General features: G+C 42.0%; 2 protein-coding genes across 2 annotated transcripts; one reads left to right on the forward strand and one right to left on the reverse strand.

The window, feature by feature from the left end:
* Positions 1-41: 41 nt before the first annotated feature.
* LOC133930360 (chlorophyll a-b binding protein 1B-21, chloroplastic) lies at positions 42-1,401 on the reverse strand. The gene is made up of 4 exons (XM_062376996.1): positions 1,146-1,401; positions 950-1,052; positions 568-856; positions 42-450 (listed from the first exon to the last, which is right to left on the reverse strand). Exons 1-4 carry the CDS (start codon positions 1,334-1,336, stop codon positions 299-301), a joined length of 735 nt encoding a protein of 244 aa, XP_062232980.1. The 5' UTR covers positions 1,337-1,401; the 3' UTR covers positions 42-298.
* An 8,175-nt stretch (positions 1,402-9,576) lies between these two features.
* LOC133930361 (uncharacterized) lies at positions 9,577-11,077 on the forward strand. The gene is made up of 2 exons (XM_062376997.1): positions 9,577-10,017; positions 10,290-11,077. Exon 2 carries the CDS (start codon positions 10,438-10,440, stop codon positions 10,882-10,884), a length of 447 nt encoding a protein of 148 aa, XP_062232981.1. The 5' UTR covers positions 9,577-10,017; positions 10,290-10,437; the 3' UTR covers positions 10,885-11,077.
* Positions 11,078-21,650: the final 10,573 nt, after the last annotated feature.

Below are 21,650 nucleotides of genomic sequence, written 5' to 3' on the forward strand. Positions count from 1 at the left end.
CTTGGCCTCAGACATAACACATGAGAGGGAAGAGAGGCAACTTTCATCACCATCACCATGGAATTTAGCTAGACCAGTTTCAATTTTGGTACAAAAGTTGGGTGGATTCACATGAGTAGCCGCTACTTAAGCTTTACATTACAAGGGGTTTCCGGCCCGGAGAGTCGCCGTCGTTGTACAGTTCCTTCACGCACGCACGCAGTGCCCAATAATCAACCAATCACACACATGAGCACCATCCACACTCCCAGCGCAGCTCGTCTCTTGTCGTCTCATCTCAGCTCGCGATCGTCTCAGCTCAAGGGGAGATCGATCTGGGGATGATGATATCGCCGATGTTGTTGTGCCACGGGTCGGCGAGGTGGGTGGCCAGGTTCTCCAGCGGGCCGGTGCCAGGGTACGCCGACTGCTGCACGCAGAACCCGACGAACGCCAACATCGCCAGCCGGCCTGCACATGTTCGGACGACGGTTGATTAGCATTTGCGGCACATAGTGGATGATGTAGCGGAAGGCCATCGGTAATTCGGTACAATAGCAGTGGGACATGATAGAGCTCGAGACTCACCGTTCTTGATCTCCTTGAGCTTGTACTCCTCGAACTTGACGGGGTCCTTGGAGAAGCCGAGCGGGTCGAAGGCGCCGCCGGGGTACTTCTTTTTCTCGGGGTCCTTCTCCATGGTGCGCTGGTGCTCGGCGAAGGCGATGGCCACGAACTCGATCACCAGGATGGTCGGCAGAGAGCCCCATGGCACCGGGTTGCCCAGGTACGTCGCCTGACCGCCGGGGACGGCCGCCCACTCCTGAGCCTTCACCCAATTGCCCAGCCCCAGGGCCTCCGGCACCAAGATCCCGGGCTGCATACACAAGCCAAACAATTACAAATCAAGTCCATGCCACGGTGCATCTTACTAAGTAAGAACGTGACCGTAGCCTGCACGGCGGCGTACCACGGCGAGCATGGCCCAGCGGCAGTGGTAGACCTCGGACTCCTTGAACCGCTCGAAGTTCTCCGGCACGGTGGCGAGGCCGAGGGGGTCGAAGCCAAAGTCCCTGGAGATAGGCAAGCGTACTCACTCGTCAGTCAAGAGCACACTCCTCGTCGCCGCCGTCGTGGTGGCTGCCCTGATTGAGTAGGTCGCTTACCCGGGCGAGGAGCCGTCGAGGTGGGTGGGGCGGGGCTGGCCAGGCATCCACTCGGCGGACATGGTGACGCGGCCGGAGGTGGTGGCGTTGGCGCAGAACGGAAGCCGGCCGGACCGGGACGACGGCGCCAGCAGGCTCGGCACGCCCACGGCGCTGCAGCTCCTCAGGCCGCTCGACGACGCCATCGCCATTGCTTCCTGGCGCGTTGATCCCGAGGCAGACAAGAGGAAGAAGAAGTGGCGTTTGAGAGCAGAGCAGAATCTGAGGCTGCTATTAAGAGCACGAGCGGCCGGAGACGAAGCGGGATGGGGATATCCAAATACCGCCCGCCATTGGCCGCAATATCTGCACGACCGAGCGCCATTGGGCCACGTAGGATCGGGGTATCTTTTGCTGTCCCACGCGGCATGGTCCTCCTGCAGGAGGTGAGTGAGGCTGCAAACTTGCAATGGTCTCAGGGCCACATATCCATCATGCCTTGCTGTCCGGAATATCTACAGCGCAACTCGTGTTAACTTTTATCCACCAATCCAAATGGTGATTAGGAGCAAATATATTTTCTTGCCTCCCCTGGTTGTAATTTTTTGTGTACCTACTGTTCTCTTAATTGCAACTGAAGTTCGTGGAATTATTCACACCAATCTATTTACTCTCTCTGTTCGTAAATGTAATGCAGTAAAACTTATTTAGCTTCGATATTATATCAATGTTCAAATGCTTACATTCAATGAATAATGGATATGGTATTGTAAGTATGTCTCTTTCGCAACCAAATTTTGCCACAGTTTCACTGCACTCTGAGTCAGTCAAGTTTAACTAACTTAAGCATCTGTTTGTTCATGGCATCAGCTATGGTCCCATATATGTGTCAATAACTCGAAAAAGAATGTTAATAATCATCTTGGCTAGACAATATGTGACGAAGATTTTGATGGCTAACCTTAGCTAAGTTATGTCAAAAAAAAAATTGTGTCAGAGGGACAACCTTAACATAAGAACCAAACAGACCCTAAACTAAATTTGCAAAAGAGAAACATTTTTTCCATGGTGGTTAATTTCCTGCTAAAGGCTCCAAAGTTAAAGTTCGGGTCATTCTAGCTTCCGCTTCTCTTCGAAGGTGAGTGTTAGCTTGTGCAAAAGCCAATGCAACTTTCTAGAACCGTTTGGAAGGTTTTGAGGCTTTGGGGGAGAAAATTTGTCCTGAACAAGGCTGTTGTCTGCTTCAGTTAAGCTCCTTGGCACACAGCAACTGTTCGCGGAGAGACTGAGACACTGTTGGGATCAAAGTTCCAGATAAGGTGGGCCTTTGGAGGTGAAAGTGGTGAAGGTTCCTTAGAGTGACACGTACTGAAAATGAAACAGTTTTCAATTACCTTTCACAGTTACATTGTGGCTCTATTTATAGCCCGTACCCGACGATCATGGGTCCTGTTTACATATCTTACCTCCTAAACTGCTACATTTCCAAAATATTCGAGGGTAATATAATACAAATGAGCGTGATTCCATAATTACAACAGTGCCCAAAACAACCGTAGTTGGGCCCACTGTCGAGCTGGCCGTCCACACTAAAGGTGTCGAAGCCCTCTTCGCCCGACCACATGACGAGCTGCCTTCGACGCCCTCTGGCGAAGACTTGATCTTGTCTTCGCTCGCTCCAAAGGACGCGGGACGCGAACCAAGGCTTCGCCCGACAATCGAAGTCGGTTAGCCTTCGCATGCGCCGATTCTGTGACCAGAAGGTGCTTGGACGCCCGCACCCTTCGACCGACTTCGCTCCGTGATCTCCACGACTGACGGGCGAACTCCTGCAATCAGCACGACAGCTGTCACGTAGCACCTCCAGCTAACTTCCCAATTGCCTTCGAGTAAGGAGGTGGCGGGAGATGATCCCCAACAGACACCAACTTCGTGCCACTAACATTATGGTTAGTTGGTGTCTTATAATCGGTTGCTCTCTGTTCCTCTCTAATGAAATACGTGCATTGCACGTTCTGGAAAGACTGAGGCACCAACTTCCGCTCATGTACCTCAAAACAGAATGATAGGAGATGTTGTACCACACATCTGTCCACAAGCTGAAACAAAGCATGTCAAATTGCATAGTGTACTGTTGTGTTTCAACTTGCAACTTGTCCGTTGCTTCTCAGGATTGGTTCATGGCTAGTTTTGATTTCACTACCTCGATCTCAGCTCTTTTTTCCACACTATGCTGGTGGTCGTCGAAAAGTTCTTGAAATACCCTGTTTCATTCCATTTCACATCCCATTTAAGTTTTTCTCAACTTTTTATACACTTCGCAGGCACAATATGACAGTCTGCTCAGATTGTCCAGTACTAAATTAGCTTTGAGTTGCTTTTCTTATATTCAACTGCCTTAGTGTACGAAGGTAAATCATATAAATCTAATCAACTATACATATATATATAATGTCTCCTGTCGATTCATGTCCTGCCTTCATCCAACAATGGAGATGAATAGAGTTCCATACGACACTGCTGCTATGGATGGGATCCTTTGATGTACTGCACACACACGTGGAGTCTAAATCCACATATCAGCAGGCGTACAGTAGTGAGGATCCCAACATCCGAACAAGTTACAAGAGGAAGAGAGCTTATTATCTTAGAGGCATATTTGGGATCTTTTTCGTTACAAAACACTTCCACCCTACTTTGAAAGGATAATAGTTTCGTTTAGAGAGGATGAATAGTTATTTATCTGAAATTTTAAACTTGCAGTAAAAACAAGGGTCAGAACTTCTAGATTCAATCCGGAACTTTTGGATTCAACTCAGAATTTCCAACTATACAAAGCAAAAATTAGATCTAGCTACACCTAATAAGTTTTAGATCAAACCAAAAGTTACCACATATTACAAGAAGTATTTTCAAGCTATTCCACGAATCACCTACAGTCAAACAAGTATAAGTCTATATATCAGGTAAAAACAAGTATGAAGGTTAATGACCTCAAGAACACTAAGAACAAGCAAACCAAGAAAGGAGACGTGTCAATTTATTTTCCAAAGTTCAGATTCCTCCACCGAGATTCCTATATATCTATTGAGGAGCTCCCAAAGGAGCCGTATCTCTTTCAACCTAAATCATCAAAAAGGCAACACCAACGTGCCACTTGATTTTTCCCTTGCGGAGGTGAAATCAGAGCCTTCATAAACTTTCTAAGGCACACCACAAGCTTGTGTGCTCACCGATGACTCCTAGCCGTCTAGGAGACCTTGATCTCTAAGAATAATCGAAGATTTACTTGCTATGAACTCAAGTGCTAAAGATGGAGTTTAACTTACTTGCACTAACTATTTCAATCTCTCAACCCAATTCACTTATATTCTCAAAACTCAAGCTAATTTAGAGAGGGGATAACAAATATTGGTTGTAGAGATATTTCTCTCGTGTGGAACAGCAGCACCCTGGCAAAGGGGGGGGGGGGGGGTGATGGGGTATTTATACCCAACCCCCAAAAAAGTAGCTGTTATGTCTAAAAGTCAATGTAACCCGAAACTTCCGGGTTGAAGCGTTAGTTCACCACAGAGGTCCTCCGGCTGGATTTAATCTGGAACATCTGGACAACCTGGAACTTCCAGGTTTGCTTTGTTAAAATACCTATAACTTTTTGCTCTGATATCCGATTTCGATGATTTTGAACTCTACAGAAAGCTTATTCAGAGGGCTACCTATCCCAACTGAAATCATGATCCAAGATCACCCAGTGTACGTGTTGTGATAAATTTCTCTCAAGTTAGTACTTGGATAGATCATGTTTGAGTACCAAGATATAAACAAAGCTATCAACATTATATCCCTCTTAATAGTACGACATTGATCTACTCAAATTCAAATAGAAAATCTATACCAATAGGAACACCCTCATGCCATCTTTTTTCTTCAGCTTAAGGGCGCCAACGTCAAAGTCATTTCGTCATTGGGACTATTCACCTGATCAAGATTCATTGAGCACATTAGTCCCATATCGTTTATACATTTGCATTAAGCAATATCCACTTTGAATTTTAGCTTAATGTTCATCCTTAAAGTTTAACCTCTTCTATATCTTCAAGCTACTTGATGTCCTTCAACATATGAAGTCCAATCTTTGCTATTCATTATATGTCTTCTTGCAATTTTTATGTGATTGATGCAAATCACCCATAGCTTTCTATAGCCTCGCACGGTCTATTGGCGCAAAGCCTTCACTTGCCCTTTACCATCATATTTGTCCAAAGACGCTAAGCACTTTACTTGCTCTTTACCACCGGATAGTCCATCGCAACCGAGCATCACTTGCCCTTCACCGTCTTGTCATAGATAATCACTTTATATCTTACATCTTCAATCTCTGCACTTTGTCATTTTGATCATCACTCGATCTTTGAAAGCTCAATGAAGCTCTCTCGATAGCTTTCCATACACCAAGTATAGGAGTCTTCACTTTAGGATCATCTTTATTTGGTTCACCACCAAGACATGAATCGTAAGTATCAAATATATAAGTTGTCTACTAAGTTTATCTATCTTACTATTTTAACTTGGCATATTGAATATGTCAATTCAACTCATGCTTTCTTATGAAAACTAACCCCAACTCACTCTCAAGCACAAAGCATATAGATTAGTCCATAAAACTTAATTGATAACTTTATACATTAAGTCATTTGGTCTTCACAAGTAATTTTGCCTTCATTCTTATTATCAATCTTCATATGAAATCTAACTCCACTTACTCTTAAGCATGTAGCACATGAGTTAGTCTATAAAACTCAAGTAATAATCTCGTACATTTAATTACTTGATCTCTGCAAGTAACTTATTCTCCACGTTTATTGTCAATATTCTTAAACTTCTCCTTTATCTTATGAGCATCATTTATAGCTTATTCATCTCGATGCATCTCTTTTGATCACACGGTATTTCTCAATGAATTCATACTCTGTCAATCATACATCACCTATAGAACATACTAAAAACAATTCTCAACGCAATGGTTAGTCTATAGATATTATCATTAATTAATAAAAACATAGGACTAGATAAACCTTCATACTCACATCACTACGTATATGTACACACGCATGTGCAACAACTACACATGCTAAAATTTTTGGAAAGACTTTAAAAATACTTTGATCAAGTAAACACACATATGTGTAAACTCAAACTAAATAAGACAAAGCCACGTAATCCTGAGTATCGAACTAGGTTTTTTTTTTTTTTGCTTTAAATTATGCCAAAGCACTGGTTGATCATGTAAGGAGATGGGACACCCATCTTCGAGCCTGGCCGGTGAAGTGTTCGACGGCACCCACTCCCAACCAGGTTCACAAATACAATTAATATCGGTTGAAATTTGTGAAATTCGACTAATTCGAGCCGCATAGAATTTTTAAACTGAGCGAATTTTGAATTAAAAAATTCAAAAAAATCACAAGAATTTCTAAAAATACTACAGACAATTCTAAGACACTCTGTGAAATTTTATTTAAAAAAATATCGTTTGCATCATATTTTATATAGAGAAAGTTTTCAAAAAGAAAAAAAATACTGAAATAGGTCATATAAACATGATAATTTGGCCCCATCACATTAACGAAAAACTTAACATGCAAACTCATATTTTTCTTGTGTAGGAAATATCTAAAGATGATATTTAAATTTTGTTTAACTTTATTTAGAGTTTTTATTAATTTCTCTATAATTTTTACAAAGTTCACAAGCATAAAGTGAACATATTAAGAAACAACACTATAATTAACTTTGTCATATCTACTATTATTTTTACTACATAAATCATAGTATAAGTAAACTAATAAAAGTGGTTTCACTAATTTTGAAGGTGTGTTGGGTTAGTTATGAATTAATCTAATTGTTATACATTTACACAATCATGTGTGTTACAATAACTATTTCATGAGTTCATGTAGTTTTAAAATACATATGATCATGTAAGAAGTCTAAAAAAATTGATTTCGTGATTTTTGGATTAGCAAAGAATTAACTATGCATTTAACTAGCAAATGCATTTTCTTATAGAAAATATTCAACATTTTCATGAATATAAATATTTTTATCATGTAGATCATATTATAAGAAAACCAACAAAATTTATTTCACTTGATTTGAAGCTCAGATAAATTAGTTATTGATTTTACAAGATTAAACTATTTTTTAGTTTTTTGTTGAACTTCACCAAAATTCGAAAAATAATCACGGTAAATCGAGAAAAATGAGCGGTTTTCGAAGAATTCAAGCGGTTTTCGATATTGACCAAAATGCGACGAATACGATCGAATATTGGTAAAACCGATCACATTTCGAGAATCAAATTCTAGCGTTTTTTGCTTCGGTCATTCGGGTTTGACAGCACAAATTTGTTCGAACTTTTTGAATTTTTACTCGATTTTTAAGTACTTCGAGAATGCATAGGGTCCTATTTCTAATCCGTCGTATTTGTAAACCCTGGTGAAAAATCCTGATCGGTGCTCGATTCCCTGGTGAAAAATCCTGATCGGTACAGAGATCCATCGAACCTAGGACCCCTGAGTTTGCAATTCGGATCCTCTGCAGGGAAGGAAAGAAGTCACCAGAGAATCTACAATAATATACAGTGATGAAAAACTTCAACCGTCCGATCCGTGACCAGCACATCACTGACCGCGCTCAGTCCCCGAACTGTCAGATAGGCTGGGCTAGCCTAGCCCTAGCCCCGTTCCCGGCCCCAAACTGGTCTGCTGCTTCATGTTCTCCATGCGGTCTCCTCACGTCATCTGATCTTTGGCAACTAAAGCTGCCAGGTCCACCGCATCAGATTCATCGAAATCCATAATAAACTTAGAAAAGGTACTGCAGCAGTGCAAATTAAGGATATTTTTATCGATGGGAGATAGCTGTTATCTCTAATTAGAGTATATTTCTCGATGCTACGACTAGCACGATATGAAAAGCTCGTAATTATAAGTTACTTAGTAGTTCTCTATCGTAGAGATATAAAGAATTATAATTGATAGAATGTATATAAATTTTGAGAAGAATACTCTCATAATTAAAGAGGTAGTAACCATTAGAAATGGTTAAGATGAAACGTCTAAATATAAAACAATAATGGAAAACAGTTGAACTTATCACAAGCGGGTGGCTGTCCTTGCTGCATGATTTCTTCACAATAATGCAGAGTCCTTGCTTTGCTATAAATGTCCTCTGTCATAAAATTGTGGTCTCGACCGAGGGTGCGTGGTTGTGAAGGACCCCATCCAAAAGTCGTTGTTTTGATATTGTTTACTACTCCAACCATAAAATAAGAATCATAATTTTGAAACATGTAGAGTCAAGCTATGCTATTTCTGGTAAAAAGAAAAAAAAGATGTCTTGGTTTACTTGGAGTCAGACTATCTGAACTCTGATTCTACATTTGTTTCATACTATTTATACAGTCCACATATGTAGAAGGCGCAAACGCTATGTACCTAATATGTGCAAGTTTTAACACAATTTCATTAAACATTATAACAAATTATTTTTTATAGTGATTTTTATATTTTTGAAATTGTATGACTAGATTTATATTGAAAAGCAGTTCTCGCGATACTATGGTTTCTATTATTATGTTTCGAGGATCGTGTTAATGTCCGGTGACTTTTTTACAAGATTTGAATGTGTGCAAAAGTTCAACTAGATTTGTTATATGATAGTTTCATAGTACTCCTATATTTAGTTTTCTTATTTATATAAATATATTACTCCTACAGTCGGTTGTTTAGAATGCAAAGGTCAAACTTTCAAAAACTTTACAATAAATATACAGAATAACATTTTCCCATCAAAATTAAATTACTATTTTTTCTTGATATATACTTTTAAATCTTCATTTTCTAGTTATTTATACTAATGGACAGAGGCTATACAAGAGAGTGGTTGACTAGATGGATGTTTAAAATAATATTTTTTATACTAAGTGAAAGCACCCTACTTTAGTTGTTACTATAAGAAGAAGGTTTCCAAAATAAAAACCCGAGAAAAACCTTGCTCATCAAAGTTAAACGCTACTATCATTGCGATTGAATCAACTTCAATAAACTTTTAAGAACGCTGGAAACACTTACTCTGATTCAGAGTTTGAATTTGGAAAGGGCAGGGATTAGATCAGACTTTACAGGATAGAAGAGAAATCAGTTGTTTTCCTTTGCGGTAAAAAAACATGCTGATGGATCTTGGCTGGCTGTCAGTCTTGGGATCCTTCTTGTTCGTCTCACCTTTTGATTACCCCGAGAGCACGAGAAAAGATTAGAAGTAACGTTGTCATTATGCGACCGTAATTTATGCCAAGGCGGCCGTAATTATAAATTCGCATCTGTCAGGCTAGTGCAGCAGTGACCACTGACCAGTAGAGTGGAGGGGCAGCTCACTAGTTTTCAACGGTTGGTAAAACAAAGAGCAAAACTGAGCAAGAGCAACCGAGTGACAGCTCCACAGAAAAGCAACCAAAGGAAGCAAAGCCTCTCTCTCTCATCGCGGTGTGTACAGAATCGTCCTGCTGTGCTGCAGGGAGCTCACAGCTACTGTTGGAGCTCGAGCACCCAGGACAGGAGTCCAGACTCCATAGCACCACTACTGGCCTACTGCTACTATCACCTGCTCGTTCAAGAATCTTCCAGCTTCCCCTAACAGCTTAACCTTTTGCTATGGCTTCTTGATCTGCGAGTCTGCTGTTGGTGTCTCAATCCGAGATCATTGCCAATCTGTCTCAACCACGTTTCCCCTTCGGTGCTAGCAAAAAAAATCCCATCTTTTGAACAGTGAAGCTTGGGGAAATGGGTTTGCAGCAGGATGTTTCTTGAAGGGCATACCAGTTTGATGCAAGGTCAGCTTCATTCCATCTCTATTAACTATTAAATCGTTAAAATGGTTCTGTTCACGAGTTAGCCTCTAGTTTGTTCCTAACATTTGTGGGCTCTATTGATGTATTCCCATCTGAGATTTATTTGGACTATTTGTTTCTTGAACTTATGTATTTGCAACGGATCTCACTGGAACTCCGATATTACCCTTGCATCCATTCTCCAGTTGAATAAACGATCCTACTCCAGTTGATGGTTACAGTAGGTTCTTGATAAGTTCATGCTTCTCTTGCAGATTTATAGAGCAAGATATTACCACCGAGATTTTTTCTCCAAGAAGCAATTTTCAGACAAATAGAAGAAAAAATCGCATCATTCTTCAGAGCTTGTAGCTTCAGTAGTTGCCAGATACATACATCTCCAGCTACTGCTGAATTGAACCAATGGGTAGGGGAAGAGGCAGAGGAAGGAAGCTCACCAATGTCCGGACCCATGAGGATAAGGGGAGCAGCGGTGAAGAGGTCGTCGTGCCTGCAAGGAAGAGGAGGGGACGGCCCCAAAAGCGCGTCGCAGCCGCCGATAAGATCAACCAATCAGAGGTGAAAAATCTGGGGGAGGCTGATGATGGCGATGAGGACTACGAATTGGGAGCAGGGGATGATGCCAAAGTGAAAGCATCAAGAGCAGAAAACAACATCTCTGCAGGAACTGGTGGTAACAAGAGGAACAGGGTGCCCAAGGAGGAAGAAGAGGGTTCAAATCTTGACATGGAGGAGAACAGCTCAAGCACTCGATCCAGCAACGATGAGTCGACCAGGTCCAATGGCTTTCGGCAGACTGGGAGCCGCCGGAAGAGCACGCCGCGGCGAGCGGCGGAGGCGGGGATATAGCTCGCATGAGATAGAATCTGGGGTCTCAGTTAGGCATCTGCTCTTCAATTTTGTCACCTTGGTATTTTAGCAGTAATCTTCATTTTTTGTCATCTTGGTGTTTGCTAGGCCCTACATGAGTGTAAACATATACTGATTCATCAGAAGTTTTGCTTATATTGATGAAGATAATGTATGAACTACTGGAGCTCCACATCTAGCTGTTCTAGGTTCTTGTCTTATCCTGGTTTTCTTCTTTTGTGGGCAGGTTGAATATTGAATTGATTGCTAAGCACCATGGCTTGCTCCACATCAACAGACTGCTACCACAAGCTGTTGCCACTTTGACACTACTAATGCACCCTTTTCTTTGCCATTTTATCACGGCTATTCTTGCTTGGTTGTACTGGCAGGTATTCCTAGTTCTAACTGAATCAGGATGTCATGAGTTTCAGCTTTGAGATCTATCGCGCCCTTGCGGCATGACAGGTCTTTGTTCACTCTGCTCACTGGTAAAACATGGGGATCTTGAATTCCATATGAATTCTGTGCTTGGCGTCCACTTTGCCTCTTGCCGGCTCAAGACTGACTGAACACACATGAATGTAAGACTGCATTTCTGATGCTGTGAAAGAATTAACACATGAAAGTAAGACTAAATTTCTGATGCTGTGAAAGAATTAACAGAATCCGAAGGTAATTCAATTTACCAGCAGTTACAGTGAGCCAACACGACCTTGATGGATTCCTTCAGCCTTCAGGAGTTCAGGTGTTAAAAAATTAGCAATCTAGCAAAATACGTCTGACTCGTGAAGGTTGCAAGGTATTGAGTCGGTAGTTATGATGTTATCTGAAAAACTAATTTGAAAAATACGTTGGGTTATACGTGATGAGTGATAAGTTTATGGATTTAGTTGGTTGATTTGTGTGATTGCATAAGCATTACTATGTGTTGTAATTATAACCATCACTAACCAAAATTGCCAAGAAAAATAGAGTTGACAGTTTTGTCTCTAAGTTCAAGAAAATTATACATGGTCATCCGTCGTTGGAGATTTTATATGCGCTGGATGATCCAACGTTCAGATGAGTTTCATACCAGAGCTTTTCAACTCAGAAGCAAAAACGAAGTACATGCCGGATGGTCTAGCACTGGAAAGCAATACACGCTGGAGCATTTCTTGCAGAGAAGTTGCAAGTCGTCTCTGGTGGACTTACACTCGCCGGATGGTCCGGCGCTCAAGGAGTAAACGTCGGATACTACGCTGGAGCATTTCATGTAGAGAGGGTGCAAAATGGTGGTATGTTGGAGTTGTACTCGCTGGATGGTTCGGCGATGGAAAGCAATGCACGCCGGACTAATTCTTGCAGAAAGGTTGCAGAATGATGGTTTGGTGGAACTGAACGCACCGGATGGTCCGACAATGACGTTTTGGTAACACCAGAACATCCGACGTTTGTGTTTTGTTGGTAATGTCTCTTTCAACAGAGATTTTATCTTCTAACTAGAGATGAAGTTGGAGATATGTGTTTGCTTATCTTGTGTTGTGCAGATGATGTATGCAAATTGGTGGTCGACGGTGGGATGTTCGGGGCCAAGCGAAGTGCTTGGTACCGAAAGATCAAGGAGGACGGGCGGAGTCAAAGGTGATCCTAGCTATGTACATGGAGGTCAAGCAAAACATGAGATGATGGATGAAGATGACGTATTGACAAAGTCAAACGAAGGGGATACCGGTACAAGTGACAAGACCTGAGGGATCGTAAACAGGAGAGATTTGTCGGTGATCAAGATCGTAAGATGGAGTATATGTGTCGACATCGAGATGCTTGCTTGAGGTGAAAGCAAGTGGCAGTGAGTCAAGCTTTGAGAAGCGTGTAAGACGGTTTTGCAGTTTGGCCTCAAAACCTGAAAGGATGAAGTGCACGTGGCATCATTGCGAAGTTTGCGTCAAGGAAAAACTAAGTCGTGAAGGTGCCACGATCGTCTGATGGATGAAGAAAAAAATGGACCAATATGCTCTCTCGATAGTAGGTATGAGTGTATTATAAGAGGGGTATTTTCGTAACAAGAAAACTTAGCATCCAAGGAAGCTCCCAAGGCCTATAAATAGAGAGATAGTGCTGCTGGGAGATGGTAGAGCGAGCCATTTGAGTTTGAGTGCTAGGGTTGTAGAGGAGAGGGAAAGTGTAGCTTAGTCTATGTATTATGTGAGAGCTTTTGTGAGAAAAATACTTTGTAATCTACCGAACATAGGGCTGGCCTATGCAAGTAACGAAGATTAAGTTTGCTCTTATGATTGTGTTCATCTCCTTCTAGTCTTCTTCTATTGGCTTCGTTGCTTTGTTGTGAGTTTTTGTTGCAATTTTTGTTTTTGCTTAAGGACTGAAATTTTGTCTCTTGTTGAAATTGTTTTTGTTATTGATATGGACATAAAATTCACATACAAATATATACAAGTGGATCTTGAATCCCCTTGTCTCTAAATCATCAACTTAGAGAGTTTCTTCACCTGGAGTCTATTTGTTTGAATCTAAGTGTTTGTTTTTCAAATTGCAAGCTTTTGTGTGCGATGACATAAAATTGGGTTTCAATGGAACCTAGTGTTCAATTCCAACTATGAGAGTCATACTTTTTTTTTATTTCCATAGCAACTTGTTTCTCTTAAGTTTTGCTTTTGCTTTAGTTTAAGGTGCGTTAGGTGACCAAAATAGGAGAAGGCCACCAATTTCGAAAGAAATTTGTGAGGTGCCTATTCACCCACTCTCTAGTCACCATTCTAGGTTTTACAATTAGTATTAGAGCCGGTTTGATCACCAGTTGACCTTAATTAGTATTAGTGGAGGCTTACCTCTTGAGTCAAGGAAGCGCAATATTGGAGATTGTGGACTCCAATTATGAGATCTCTGCTGCTCATACTTTTTAGGCCCAAATTGAACAATACGAAGCTAACGACAATGCTGAAATATATTGTTCATCATCCTGAGTTGTAATGAGTTTTATAGAGTCTAGTACATCCGTACTGCTAGAGAGATTTAGATCACTCTTACTATATTTCATGAGGGTACTAACCAAATAAGGCTCGGCGCCAGAGCATGTACAACCAAGAATATCATATATTCGTGCAGGGCCCTGCAGAGTCTTTGTAAGCTATGTTTGCTAGATTTGATAGAATTGTTAGCAACTTTAGATCTACTGAGATTTTGCCTTACTCGAACCATGAGAGGGCAATCAACCTTCTCTATGCTCTTGACCGTAACATATGAGAAGTGAAGATATCAAGCATTGAGGAGTCATCCAGTTATGCCATATTGACTTGTGATGAACTCTGTAGCAAGCTCAAATCCACCGAGATAGCAAAGGAAGCTAGGATAGGACTAGAAAACCTCCTGTCTCAGAGCATGACATTGGTTTCAGGACCTAGTGGTGGTAGTCAGGCTGGAGCTGAATTTTCTTATGCTAACCCTTCACCTGGTGGATTTGTTCTGTCTTCCTTGATTTCTATCACAGAGGAGCAGGTGGACATACTTGATGATGAGGACTTGGCATTGATCGTGAAGAAGTTCACCTACTTCTACAACAACTGACGAGATCGGAGGAGAGGGGGCTCTTGCACCTGTTATGAGTGTGGAGACACTACTCACTTCAAGGTGGACTAACCCAAGCTCAAGAAGAAGGAAGACTACAACCATGACAATGACAAGCATAAAAAGAACAAAAAACCTTTTTTCAAGAAATGAGATAAGATGGCCAAGAAGGTGGCCAAGGTGGTTTCATGAGCGTTTTTGGTGGTGCTTAGCAACATCAACACGTCCTCAAGGAAGGACGAGAGCTCGGAGGAGGATGAGTCATCCATGAAGAACAAGAAGAAGAATGAGGACTTCACTGGCCTTTGATTCATGGTAGACGACAATGATAGCGTCCCCGAGCTTGATTCTTCTGAGGTATCACCTTGCTGCGACCAATTTTTTGTTCAGGTCGATACCTTGAATGATGCGCTTGTTAGGCAGGATAGATTGCTCAAAAAATTAGTTCATAAAGTCAATGAACTCAAGCCTAGGCTAGAATGTTCACCTTGGGAGCTCGAGTTGCTTAAGTCTAGGGTTAGGGATAAAGAGTGTGATAGTTTTCTTGTGGTCATGAGTGAGCTTGTTGAGCTTCATAATTTGCATGCTCAAGTCGCTAGTCGGCTTGAGACTGCTGAGAAGAAGTTCCTTGAGGAGGAGTCTAGACTTACTCTTTTGGGCACTTGCAAGAATTGTCATTTGCTCTCAAAGGATGTTGATATGAAAGCCAAGCGCATAAAGGAGCCAGAGGTTAGATTAGAGAGTGCTGAGTGTTATAAGGATGTACAGTCAAACTATTACACCTGTATCGTCCTTAAGGACAAGCTCAGCTGGATTAGAGGGCAAGTTGAGAAGCTAATGGCTAAGAATGAGTACCTCCTTTCTTTTATAGAGAAGTGCTCAGAACGCAAGGGCAAAATGGATTTGATCTTGGCCAAGATTAAGATGTGTAGACAAGATAGGGTTAGCTTTGGGTTTGAGGTTCAAGAGAGTTGCTTACACCAGTCCTAGAAAGACTTTTTTCACCGCACGCACTACCCTAGAGTCTGAGAAAGCCAAGATCAATGATGCACAACTCATGCTAGAAAAGAACAAGCCCACACCACATATCAAGAAGAGAGAGTTTCCAAAGACACAACCCAGAAAGCTCCTCAGCCTAACATGAAAACTCCTATGACATAACCGAGAGTGACCAACAAACCAGTTCCTGAGATGCGCTTTGTGTGCACCTATTGCCGGAGAGAGGGTCATTTGGTAGAGTTCTGTTTTCGCCATAGGAGAGATGAGCGGCATGAGTAGCAGTGGAGCACTCTGAACATGTATCGCCCATCTTTTGGTGTACATGAGCCTTTTCCTCGCTCTCGCTCATGAGTTTCTGATGCTCTTTAGTTCTCTTCTAGGGGTGTTTCCCGATGTGGATCATACCATGGCTCATATGGTTTTGGTCCGTGTGACAGAGGCTTTGTGTCATAGCGCTTTAGCAGACCATGTTTCTCTCACTATGGTGCCGCCCTCAGAGTACTAGAGCTATTTTACCTACACCTGTTTTCACTCCTTCCTCGAGCTACTTAGTGCTAGATTCCTAAGAAGTTTTTGACTTACCCCAACACTGAGTACTCGAGTTCTTCTTACTTTGTGTAGGTGGCAGGCAAAGGTCTAGAGAACAAGTGGCTTATTGACTCCGGTTGTTTACGCCATATGACCGGAGATTCGTCATGGTTCTCCAGCTTTACCCCAATGAAGCAGTACGAGTATATCACTTTCGAGGATGATAGGAAATGAAGGTGGAAAGCTAAAGGTATGGTAAGGGTAAATGAGAGTTTCACTCTCAAAGATGTGGTTTTGGTAGAGCATCTGAGATACAATTTGTTGTATATATCTCAGCTGTTTGACAAGGAATTGGAAGTGCACTTCAAGTGTGATGCTTCTCGAGTTCTTGATTCCTCAAACACTTTGATTTGTCGGATTTCCAGAGTTGGAAGAGTTTTTGGAGCTGATTTTTCTGAATCCCTTGGTTCTTTTCATTGTTTGATTGCTCAACCTTCTTCTGAGCTTTAGATGTGGCATAGGAGACTAAGGTATATGAGTTTTGATTTGCTCACTCGTTTGAGTGCCTTATGCTTGATCCGAGGATTGCCCAAGCTCAAGTTTGAGAATAATCTTGTTTGTGCTCTTGTTAGCATGATAAGATGGTTGCCACCTCTCACCCACCAGTTAATCTGGTGATGACTGAATGACTAGGAGAACTTCTCTATATGGATATTGTTGGTCCATCTCGGCTTCATTCGATGAGTGAGAAGTGATATGTACTTGTCATTGTTGGTGACTACTCTCACTACTCCAGGATGTTCTTGCTTGTGAGCAAGGATAAAGTGTTCACACACTTTTGGAGCTTAGCTTTGAGATTGTTCAAGGAACTTCCTGGTGCATTGAAAACAATTCGTAGTGGTAATGTCACGGAGTTCAAGAACTATCTCTTTGATGCTTTCTGTCTTAAATATGGCATTGAGCATCAATTTTGCGCCCCACACATTCTTCAGCAAAATGGCATGATTGAAAGAAATAATCGAACTTTGGTGGAGATGACTATGACGATGCTCGATGAGTATAGGACTCCTAGAAAGTTTTGGGCAGAGGCTATTAGCACAGCTTGCTATATTTCCAATCAAATTTTCTTGTTCTCAATTTTGAATGTGACTTCTTATGAGTTGCGCTTTAGGAGAAAGCGTAAGGTTTGCCATTTATGAGTTTTGGGATGTTGTTGCTTCATCCTAAAGCATGGAAATCTTAACAAATTAGAGTTGTGTTCTCCGATAGGATGGACTTTCCGACTATGATATCTATGCAACGCTTGCTGATACTTAGCCGCTCGAATGAATGCTCGATCACGGAACTCCTCAAGTAAATTAATGTTGTCTACTCGTAACTGCTCCTACCCCTCCTTAGAGCAATTCTCCACTCGAGGTGACCTGAACTACAATTTAGTCGGGAGCGCTACTTCTGCTTCGTAGACTAAAAAGAACAGAGTTTCACTGGTGGCCCTATTAGTCAAGGTACGAATGGCCCATAGTACCGAGGCAAGCTCTTTCACCCATCGTTTTGAGTAGGTCTTCAGCCTATCGGAAACTCGAGTTTTGAGACCCTGCAAGACTATACCATTGGCACACTCAACTTGAACGTTGCTCTAGGGGTGAGATACAATGGTGAAACAAGTTTTAATGTCGAATTCTTCACATAACATAATAAAAGTCCCTCTTTTAAACTGGCTTCCATTATATATAATTATCGGATGCAGAATTTCGAATCGGGTAATTATGCTCCTCATGAATTTCTTAGCCGCTTTTGTGGTTATCTTTCCAATGGGTTCGACCTTAATCCACTTAGTGAATGTGTCAATAGCCACGAATAGGAACTTGTAACCGCCTTGCACCCTTAGGAATGGTCCTAGGATATCCAAGCCCCATACGGAGAAAGACCAAGAAAGAGGAATTGTTTGCAGAGCTTGGGCCGGTCGAGTGGTCTACCTTCTCAAAAATTGGCAGCTCTCGCACTTTTTGACCAGCTCAGAAACATCCTAGAGGGCAGTTAGCCAATAGAATCCCTAAGGGAAAACCTTTTTGACCAAGGTGTCATAAGATGCATGATTACCACACATGCCTCTATGAATATCAAGCAATAATTTATTGCCCTCTTCCTGAGTGATGCACTTCATCAAGATTCCATTACTCCCCTTTCAGCAGAGCTTGCCGTCTAAAAAAACGTATATCTTGGACTTACAATCAATTTTCTCTGTAGATGCATCATTGTCAGGGATGTCTCGACCTTCGAGATAGGCTTGGTACGGAGTCATCCAAGTTGGCTCATGTTCGAGCAGTGCAGCTACCATGTCTGCGGTTTCTTTCTACCTCGCTAACCTGGCTAGACTGCTGGTCGGGTTGGGCAGCATCCGCTCATCGAACTATCAGGATAGATGGTCTAAGGAGTTTCTCAACGAAGACTCCTATGGGTGCTGGTGCTCGAGAAGAAATGATTCTAGCAAGTTCATCCACACCAGAGTTATCACTCCTTCTGATGTGCGTTACTTCTAGGCCTTCGAACTTTTCCTCAAACTTGCGCATCTCGTACAAGTAAGCTGCCATGTTGTATTCCGAGCATCGGTACTCCTTTTGCACTTGGTTTATGACTAGTTGTGAGTCTCCTTTCATGAGAAGTCATCTAATTCCAAGTGATGCAGTTGTGCAGAGGCCATTTACCAGTCCGTCGCCCGCTGAAGATTTGAGTACGATGCCAAGCCCCGAGCCTTGAAGTGTGAGTGATCCATCAAAGAAGAGCGTCCAGTGGTGCTTGACCACATTTGGTTTAGTTTCGTCAATGTTTGTCCATTTGATGATGAATTCCACCGGTACTCCCGACTTCACACTTGTGCGTGGTGCATAGTATACTTTGAACTCATTGAGTTCAAGCACCCATTGGGTGATTCGTCCAGTAGCCTCCATATTGTGTATGACGTCCTTCAGTGGATATGTCATCATGACAGTGACCTTATATGCTTGGAAATAGTATTGTAGCTTCTAGGAAGACATCAAGACTACATAAAGCAATTTCTGCACTTGTGAGTATCATCATTTCGCATCGTGTAGGACTTCGCTCGCGTAGTAAATAGGTTTTTGGACCTTGACCTTTTTCTCTGGGCATTCCCGTTCAACCACTAGAACCGTACTTACAACTTGTGGGGTAGCTGCAATATACAAAAAGAGCTCATTTGTTTCATTAGGCGGGGTAATAATTAATGGAGATAATAAATACCTTTTGAAGTCCTTAAAGGCATTCTCCGCTTCTTCTGTCCACTCAAACCGTTCATGTTCCTTCAATAGCTTGAAGAATGGCATCCCTCGTTCACCCATCCTAGAATGAATCGACTAAGGGCTTCTATGCATCTTGTCAGTTTCTGAACCTCCTTCAGTGTTTGAGGTGACTGCATCTAGTCGACAACCTCAATTTTACGTGGATTAGCATCAATGCCTCGACTTGACACAAGAAAGCCGAGAAGCTAGCTAGACGACACGCCAAACGTGCATTTTTCAGAGTTGAGCATCATGCAATACTTCCCAAGGTTATCGAATGTTTCCTTGAGGTCAATAATCAATCCATCTTTGTTCCTAGACTTGACTACAATATCATCAACATAAGCTTCTACATTGCGCCCAATCAGGGGTTGTAGACAATTCTGAATACATCTTTGATACGCAGAACCAACATTCTTTGAACCAAAAGGCATCTTTACATAATAAATACACGGAAAGGAGAAGTAAAAGTAGTTTTCTCCTTGTCTTCAACTCACATTCTAATTTGGTGATACCTTGAATAGACATCTAGAAAACAAAGCAATGCACAACCTACCGTGGAGTCGACTATCTGGTCAATGCATGGGAGAGGAAAAGGATCCTTGGGGTAGGCTTTGTTGAGGTTGGTGAAGTTGACACACATTCTTCACCTGCCATTAGCCTTCTTGATGAGGTCAAAATTTGCGAGCCACCTAGGATGATGAACTTCTCGAATAAAGCATGTCTTTAGGAGTTTGTCAACCTCCTCCTGGATGGCTAGCTTCCTATCCTCAGCATATCTTCGCTGGTTTTGCACCACAGGTTTGGTGTCGGATATATCAGCTAGTTGATGCTTGATTACTTCCCTAGGGACCCTAGACATATCAAACGATTGATATGCAAATTCATCTTGGTTCGCCTGGAGGAAAGCAACGAGCTCGAGTTCCTATTTGGGGCCTAGACCAACCCAAACCTTGACCATCTTAGCTGGTTCAGACGGGTCGAGGGGCACTATCTTGACACTACCATGAGTTCTTTTGCCCTTGGTGCTATCGTTGGTCTTTTCCTTTACGACATCGTCGGAATGGGATGTGCCAACAAGGCTTACAAGCTTGGAGTCACTGGCGGCTTGATGCTTCTGGTGCTTGGACTCCACACCTTTTGAAGTCGTTGATGATCAACTAAAGTGTTTGACCATATCTAGGCTCTTCTTGTCACACTTCATTGTTGCTTGTTGATCACCTTTGACAGTTATGACCCCTTTAGGGCCCAGCATCTTGAGTGTTTGGTATGCATAGTGCACGATAGCCATGAATGTACCTAGCATTGGGCAGTCTAGGATCACATTGTAGGTTGTCTTGAAATCCGCAACATCGAATGTAAGCTTCTCTATGTGGAAGTTGTCGGGCATGCCAAACTTGATTGGCAACTTGATCTGGCCAAGAGGCATCGTCGATGAATTGGGAGTTATGCCATGGAAAGGCTCGACACCCTTCTTGAGCTTCGACTTCTCAATCCCCATCTTATCTAAAGTCTTAGCAAATATGAGGTTAAGCTAACTAACCCCATCAACCAGTGTTCGAGAAACTTTGATATTGAGGATAGTCGGATGTACCACAACTAGATATCGACCAGGATGTGGTACCGTGGGAGGATGGTCGACTTGGTTGAAGGTAATCAGAACTTCCGACCACCTGAGGTACCAGGATGTGGTACCGTGGGAGGATGGTCGACTTGGTTGAAGGTAATCAGAACTTCAGAACAAGCCCACCACATAAACCACCATTATCAAACCAACTCCTTGCCCAAGTCCTAGGGTTCCATGTTACTAACAAGTTCATCATCACCATTGCATATATCCACTGAACATGTATATGACACTACCCAATATCCCAAAAGCATAGCGAAGCAAATCTACCCAAGAGATTCATATCAATTACCACTTAGGCTTCAAGGAATGTAAAGGAAGAGCTAGGTAAACCCTAACATAGGTGACTACCCATCAAGTTGATAGACATTGCATGCAATTTTGTAAAACAAAATATTTAAAACATAAGTTTAAGATAATCAAGGACACTTGCCTTTTACCCAACGTTTCTCAGTGTTGACGAAACCTTGGTCTTGAAGTCCCTTGAACTATTCCAGAACGCTATCGACTAAACGCAAGAACTACCGACAAACAACACAAAACAAACACTAAAAACAACATACCAAATATCATCAGAACACTTTAAAACACTATGGTGAGATAGGTATGATTTTAGAAACATTTAGATGCAAGAATCGTCTAAATCGGAGTTAAGGTGAAAGAGAATGGGCTTTCAGAAGATGGATTAGGCTAAAAAGGAAAGACTAGTTTATTTGAGTTATCTTCCTATGGGAAAAGAGTTTATTGTG

Source organism: Phragmites australis, chromosome 10, assembly GCF_958298935.1.
Source record: "Phragmites australis chromosome 10, lpPhrAust1.1, whole genome shotgun sequence".
NCBI classification, from domain to species: domain Eukaryota; kingdom Viridiplantae; phylum Streptophyta; class Magnoliopsida; order Poales; family Poaceae; genus Phragmites; species Phragmites australis.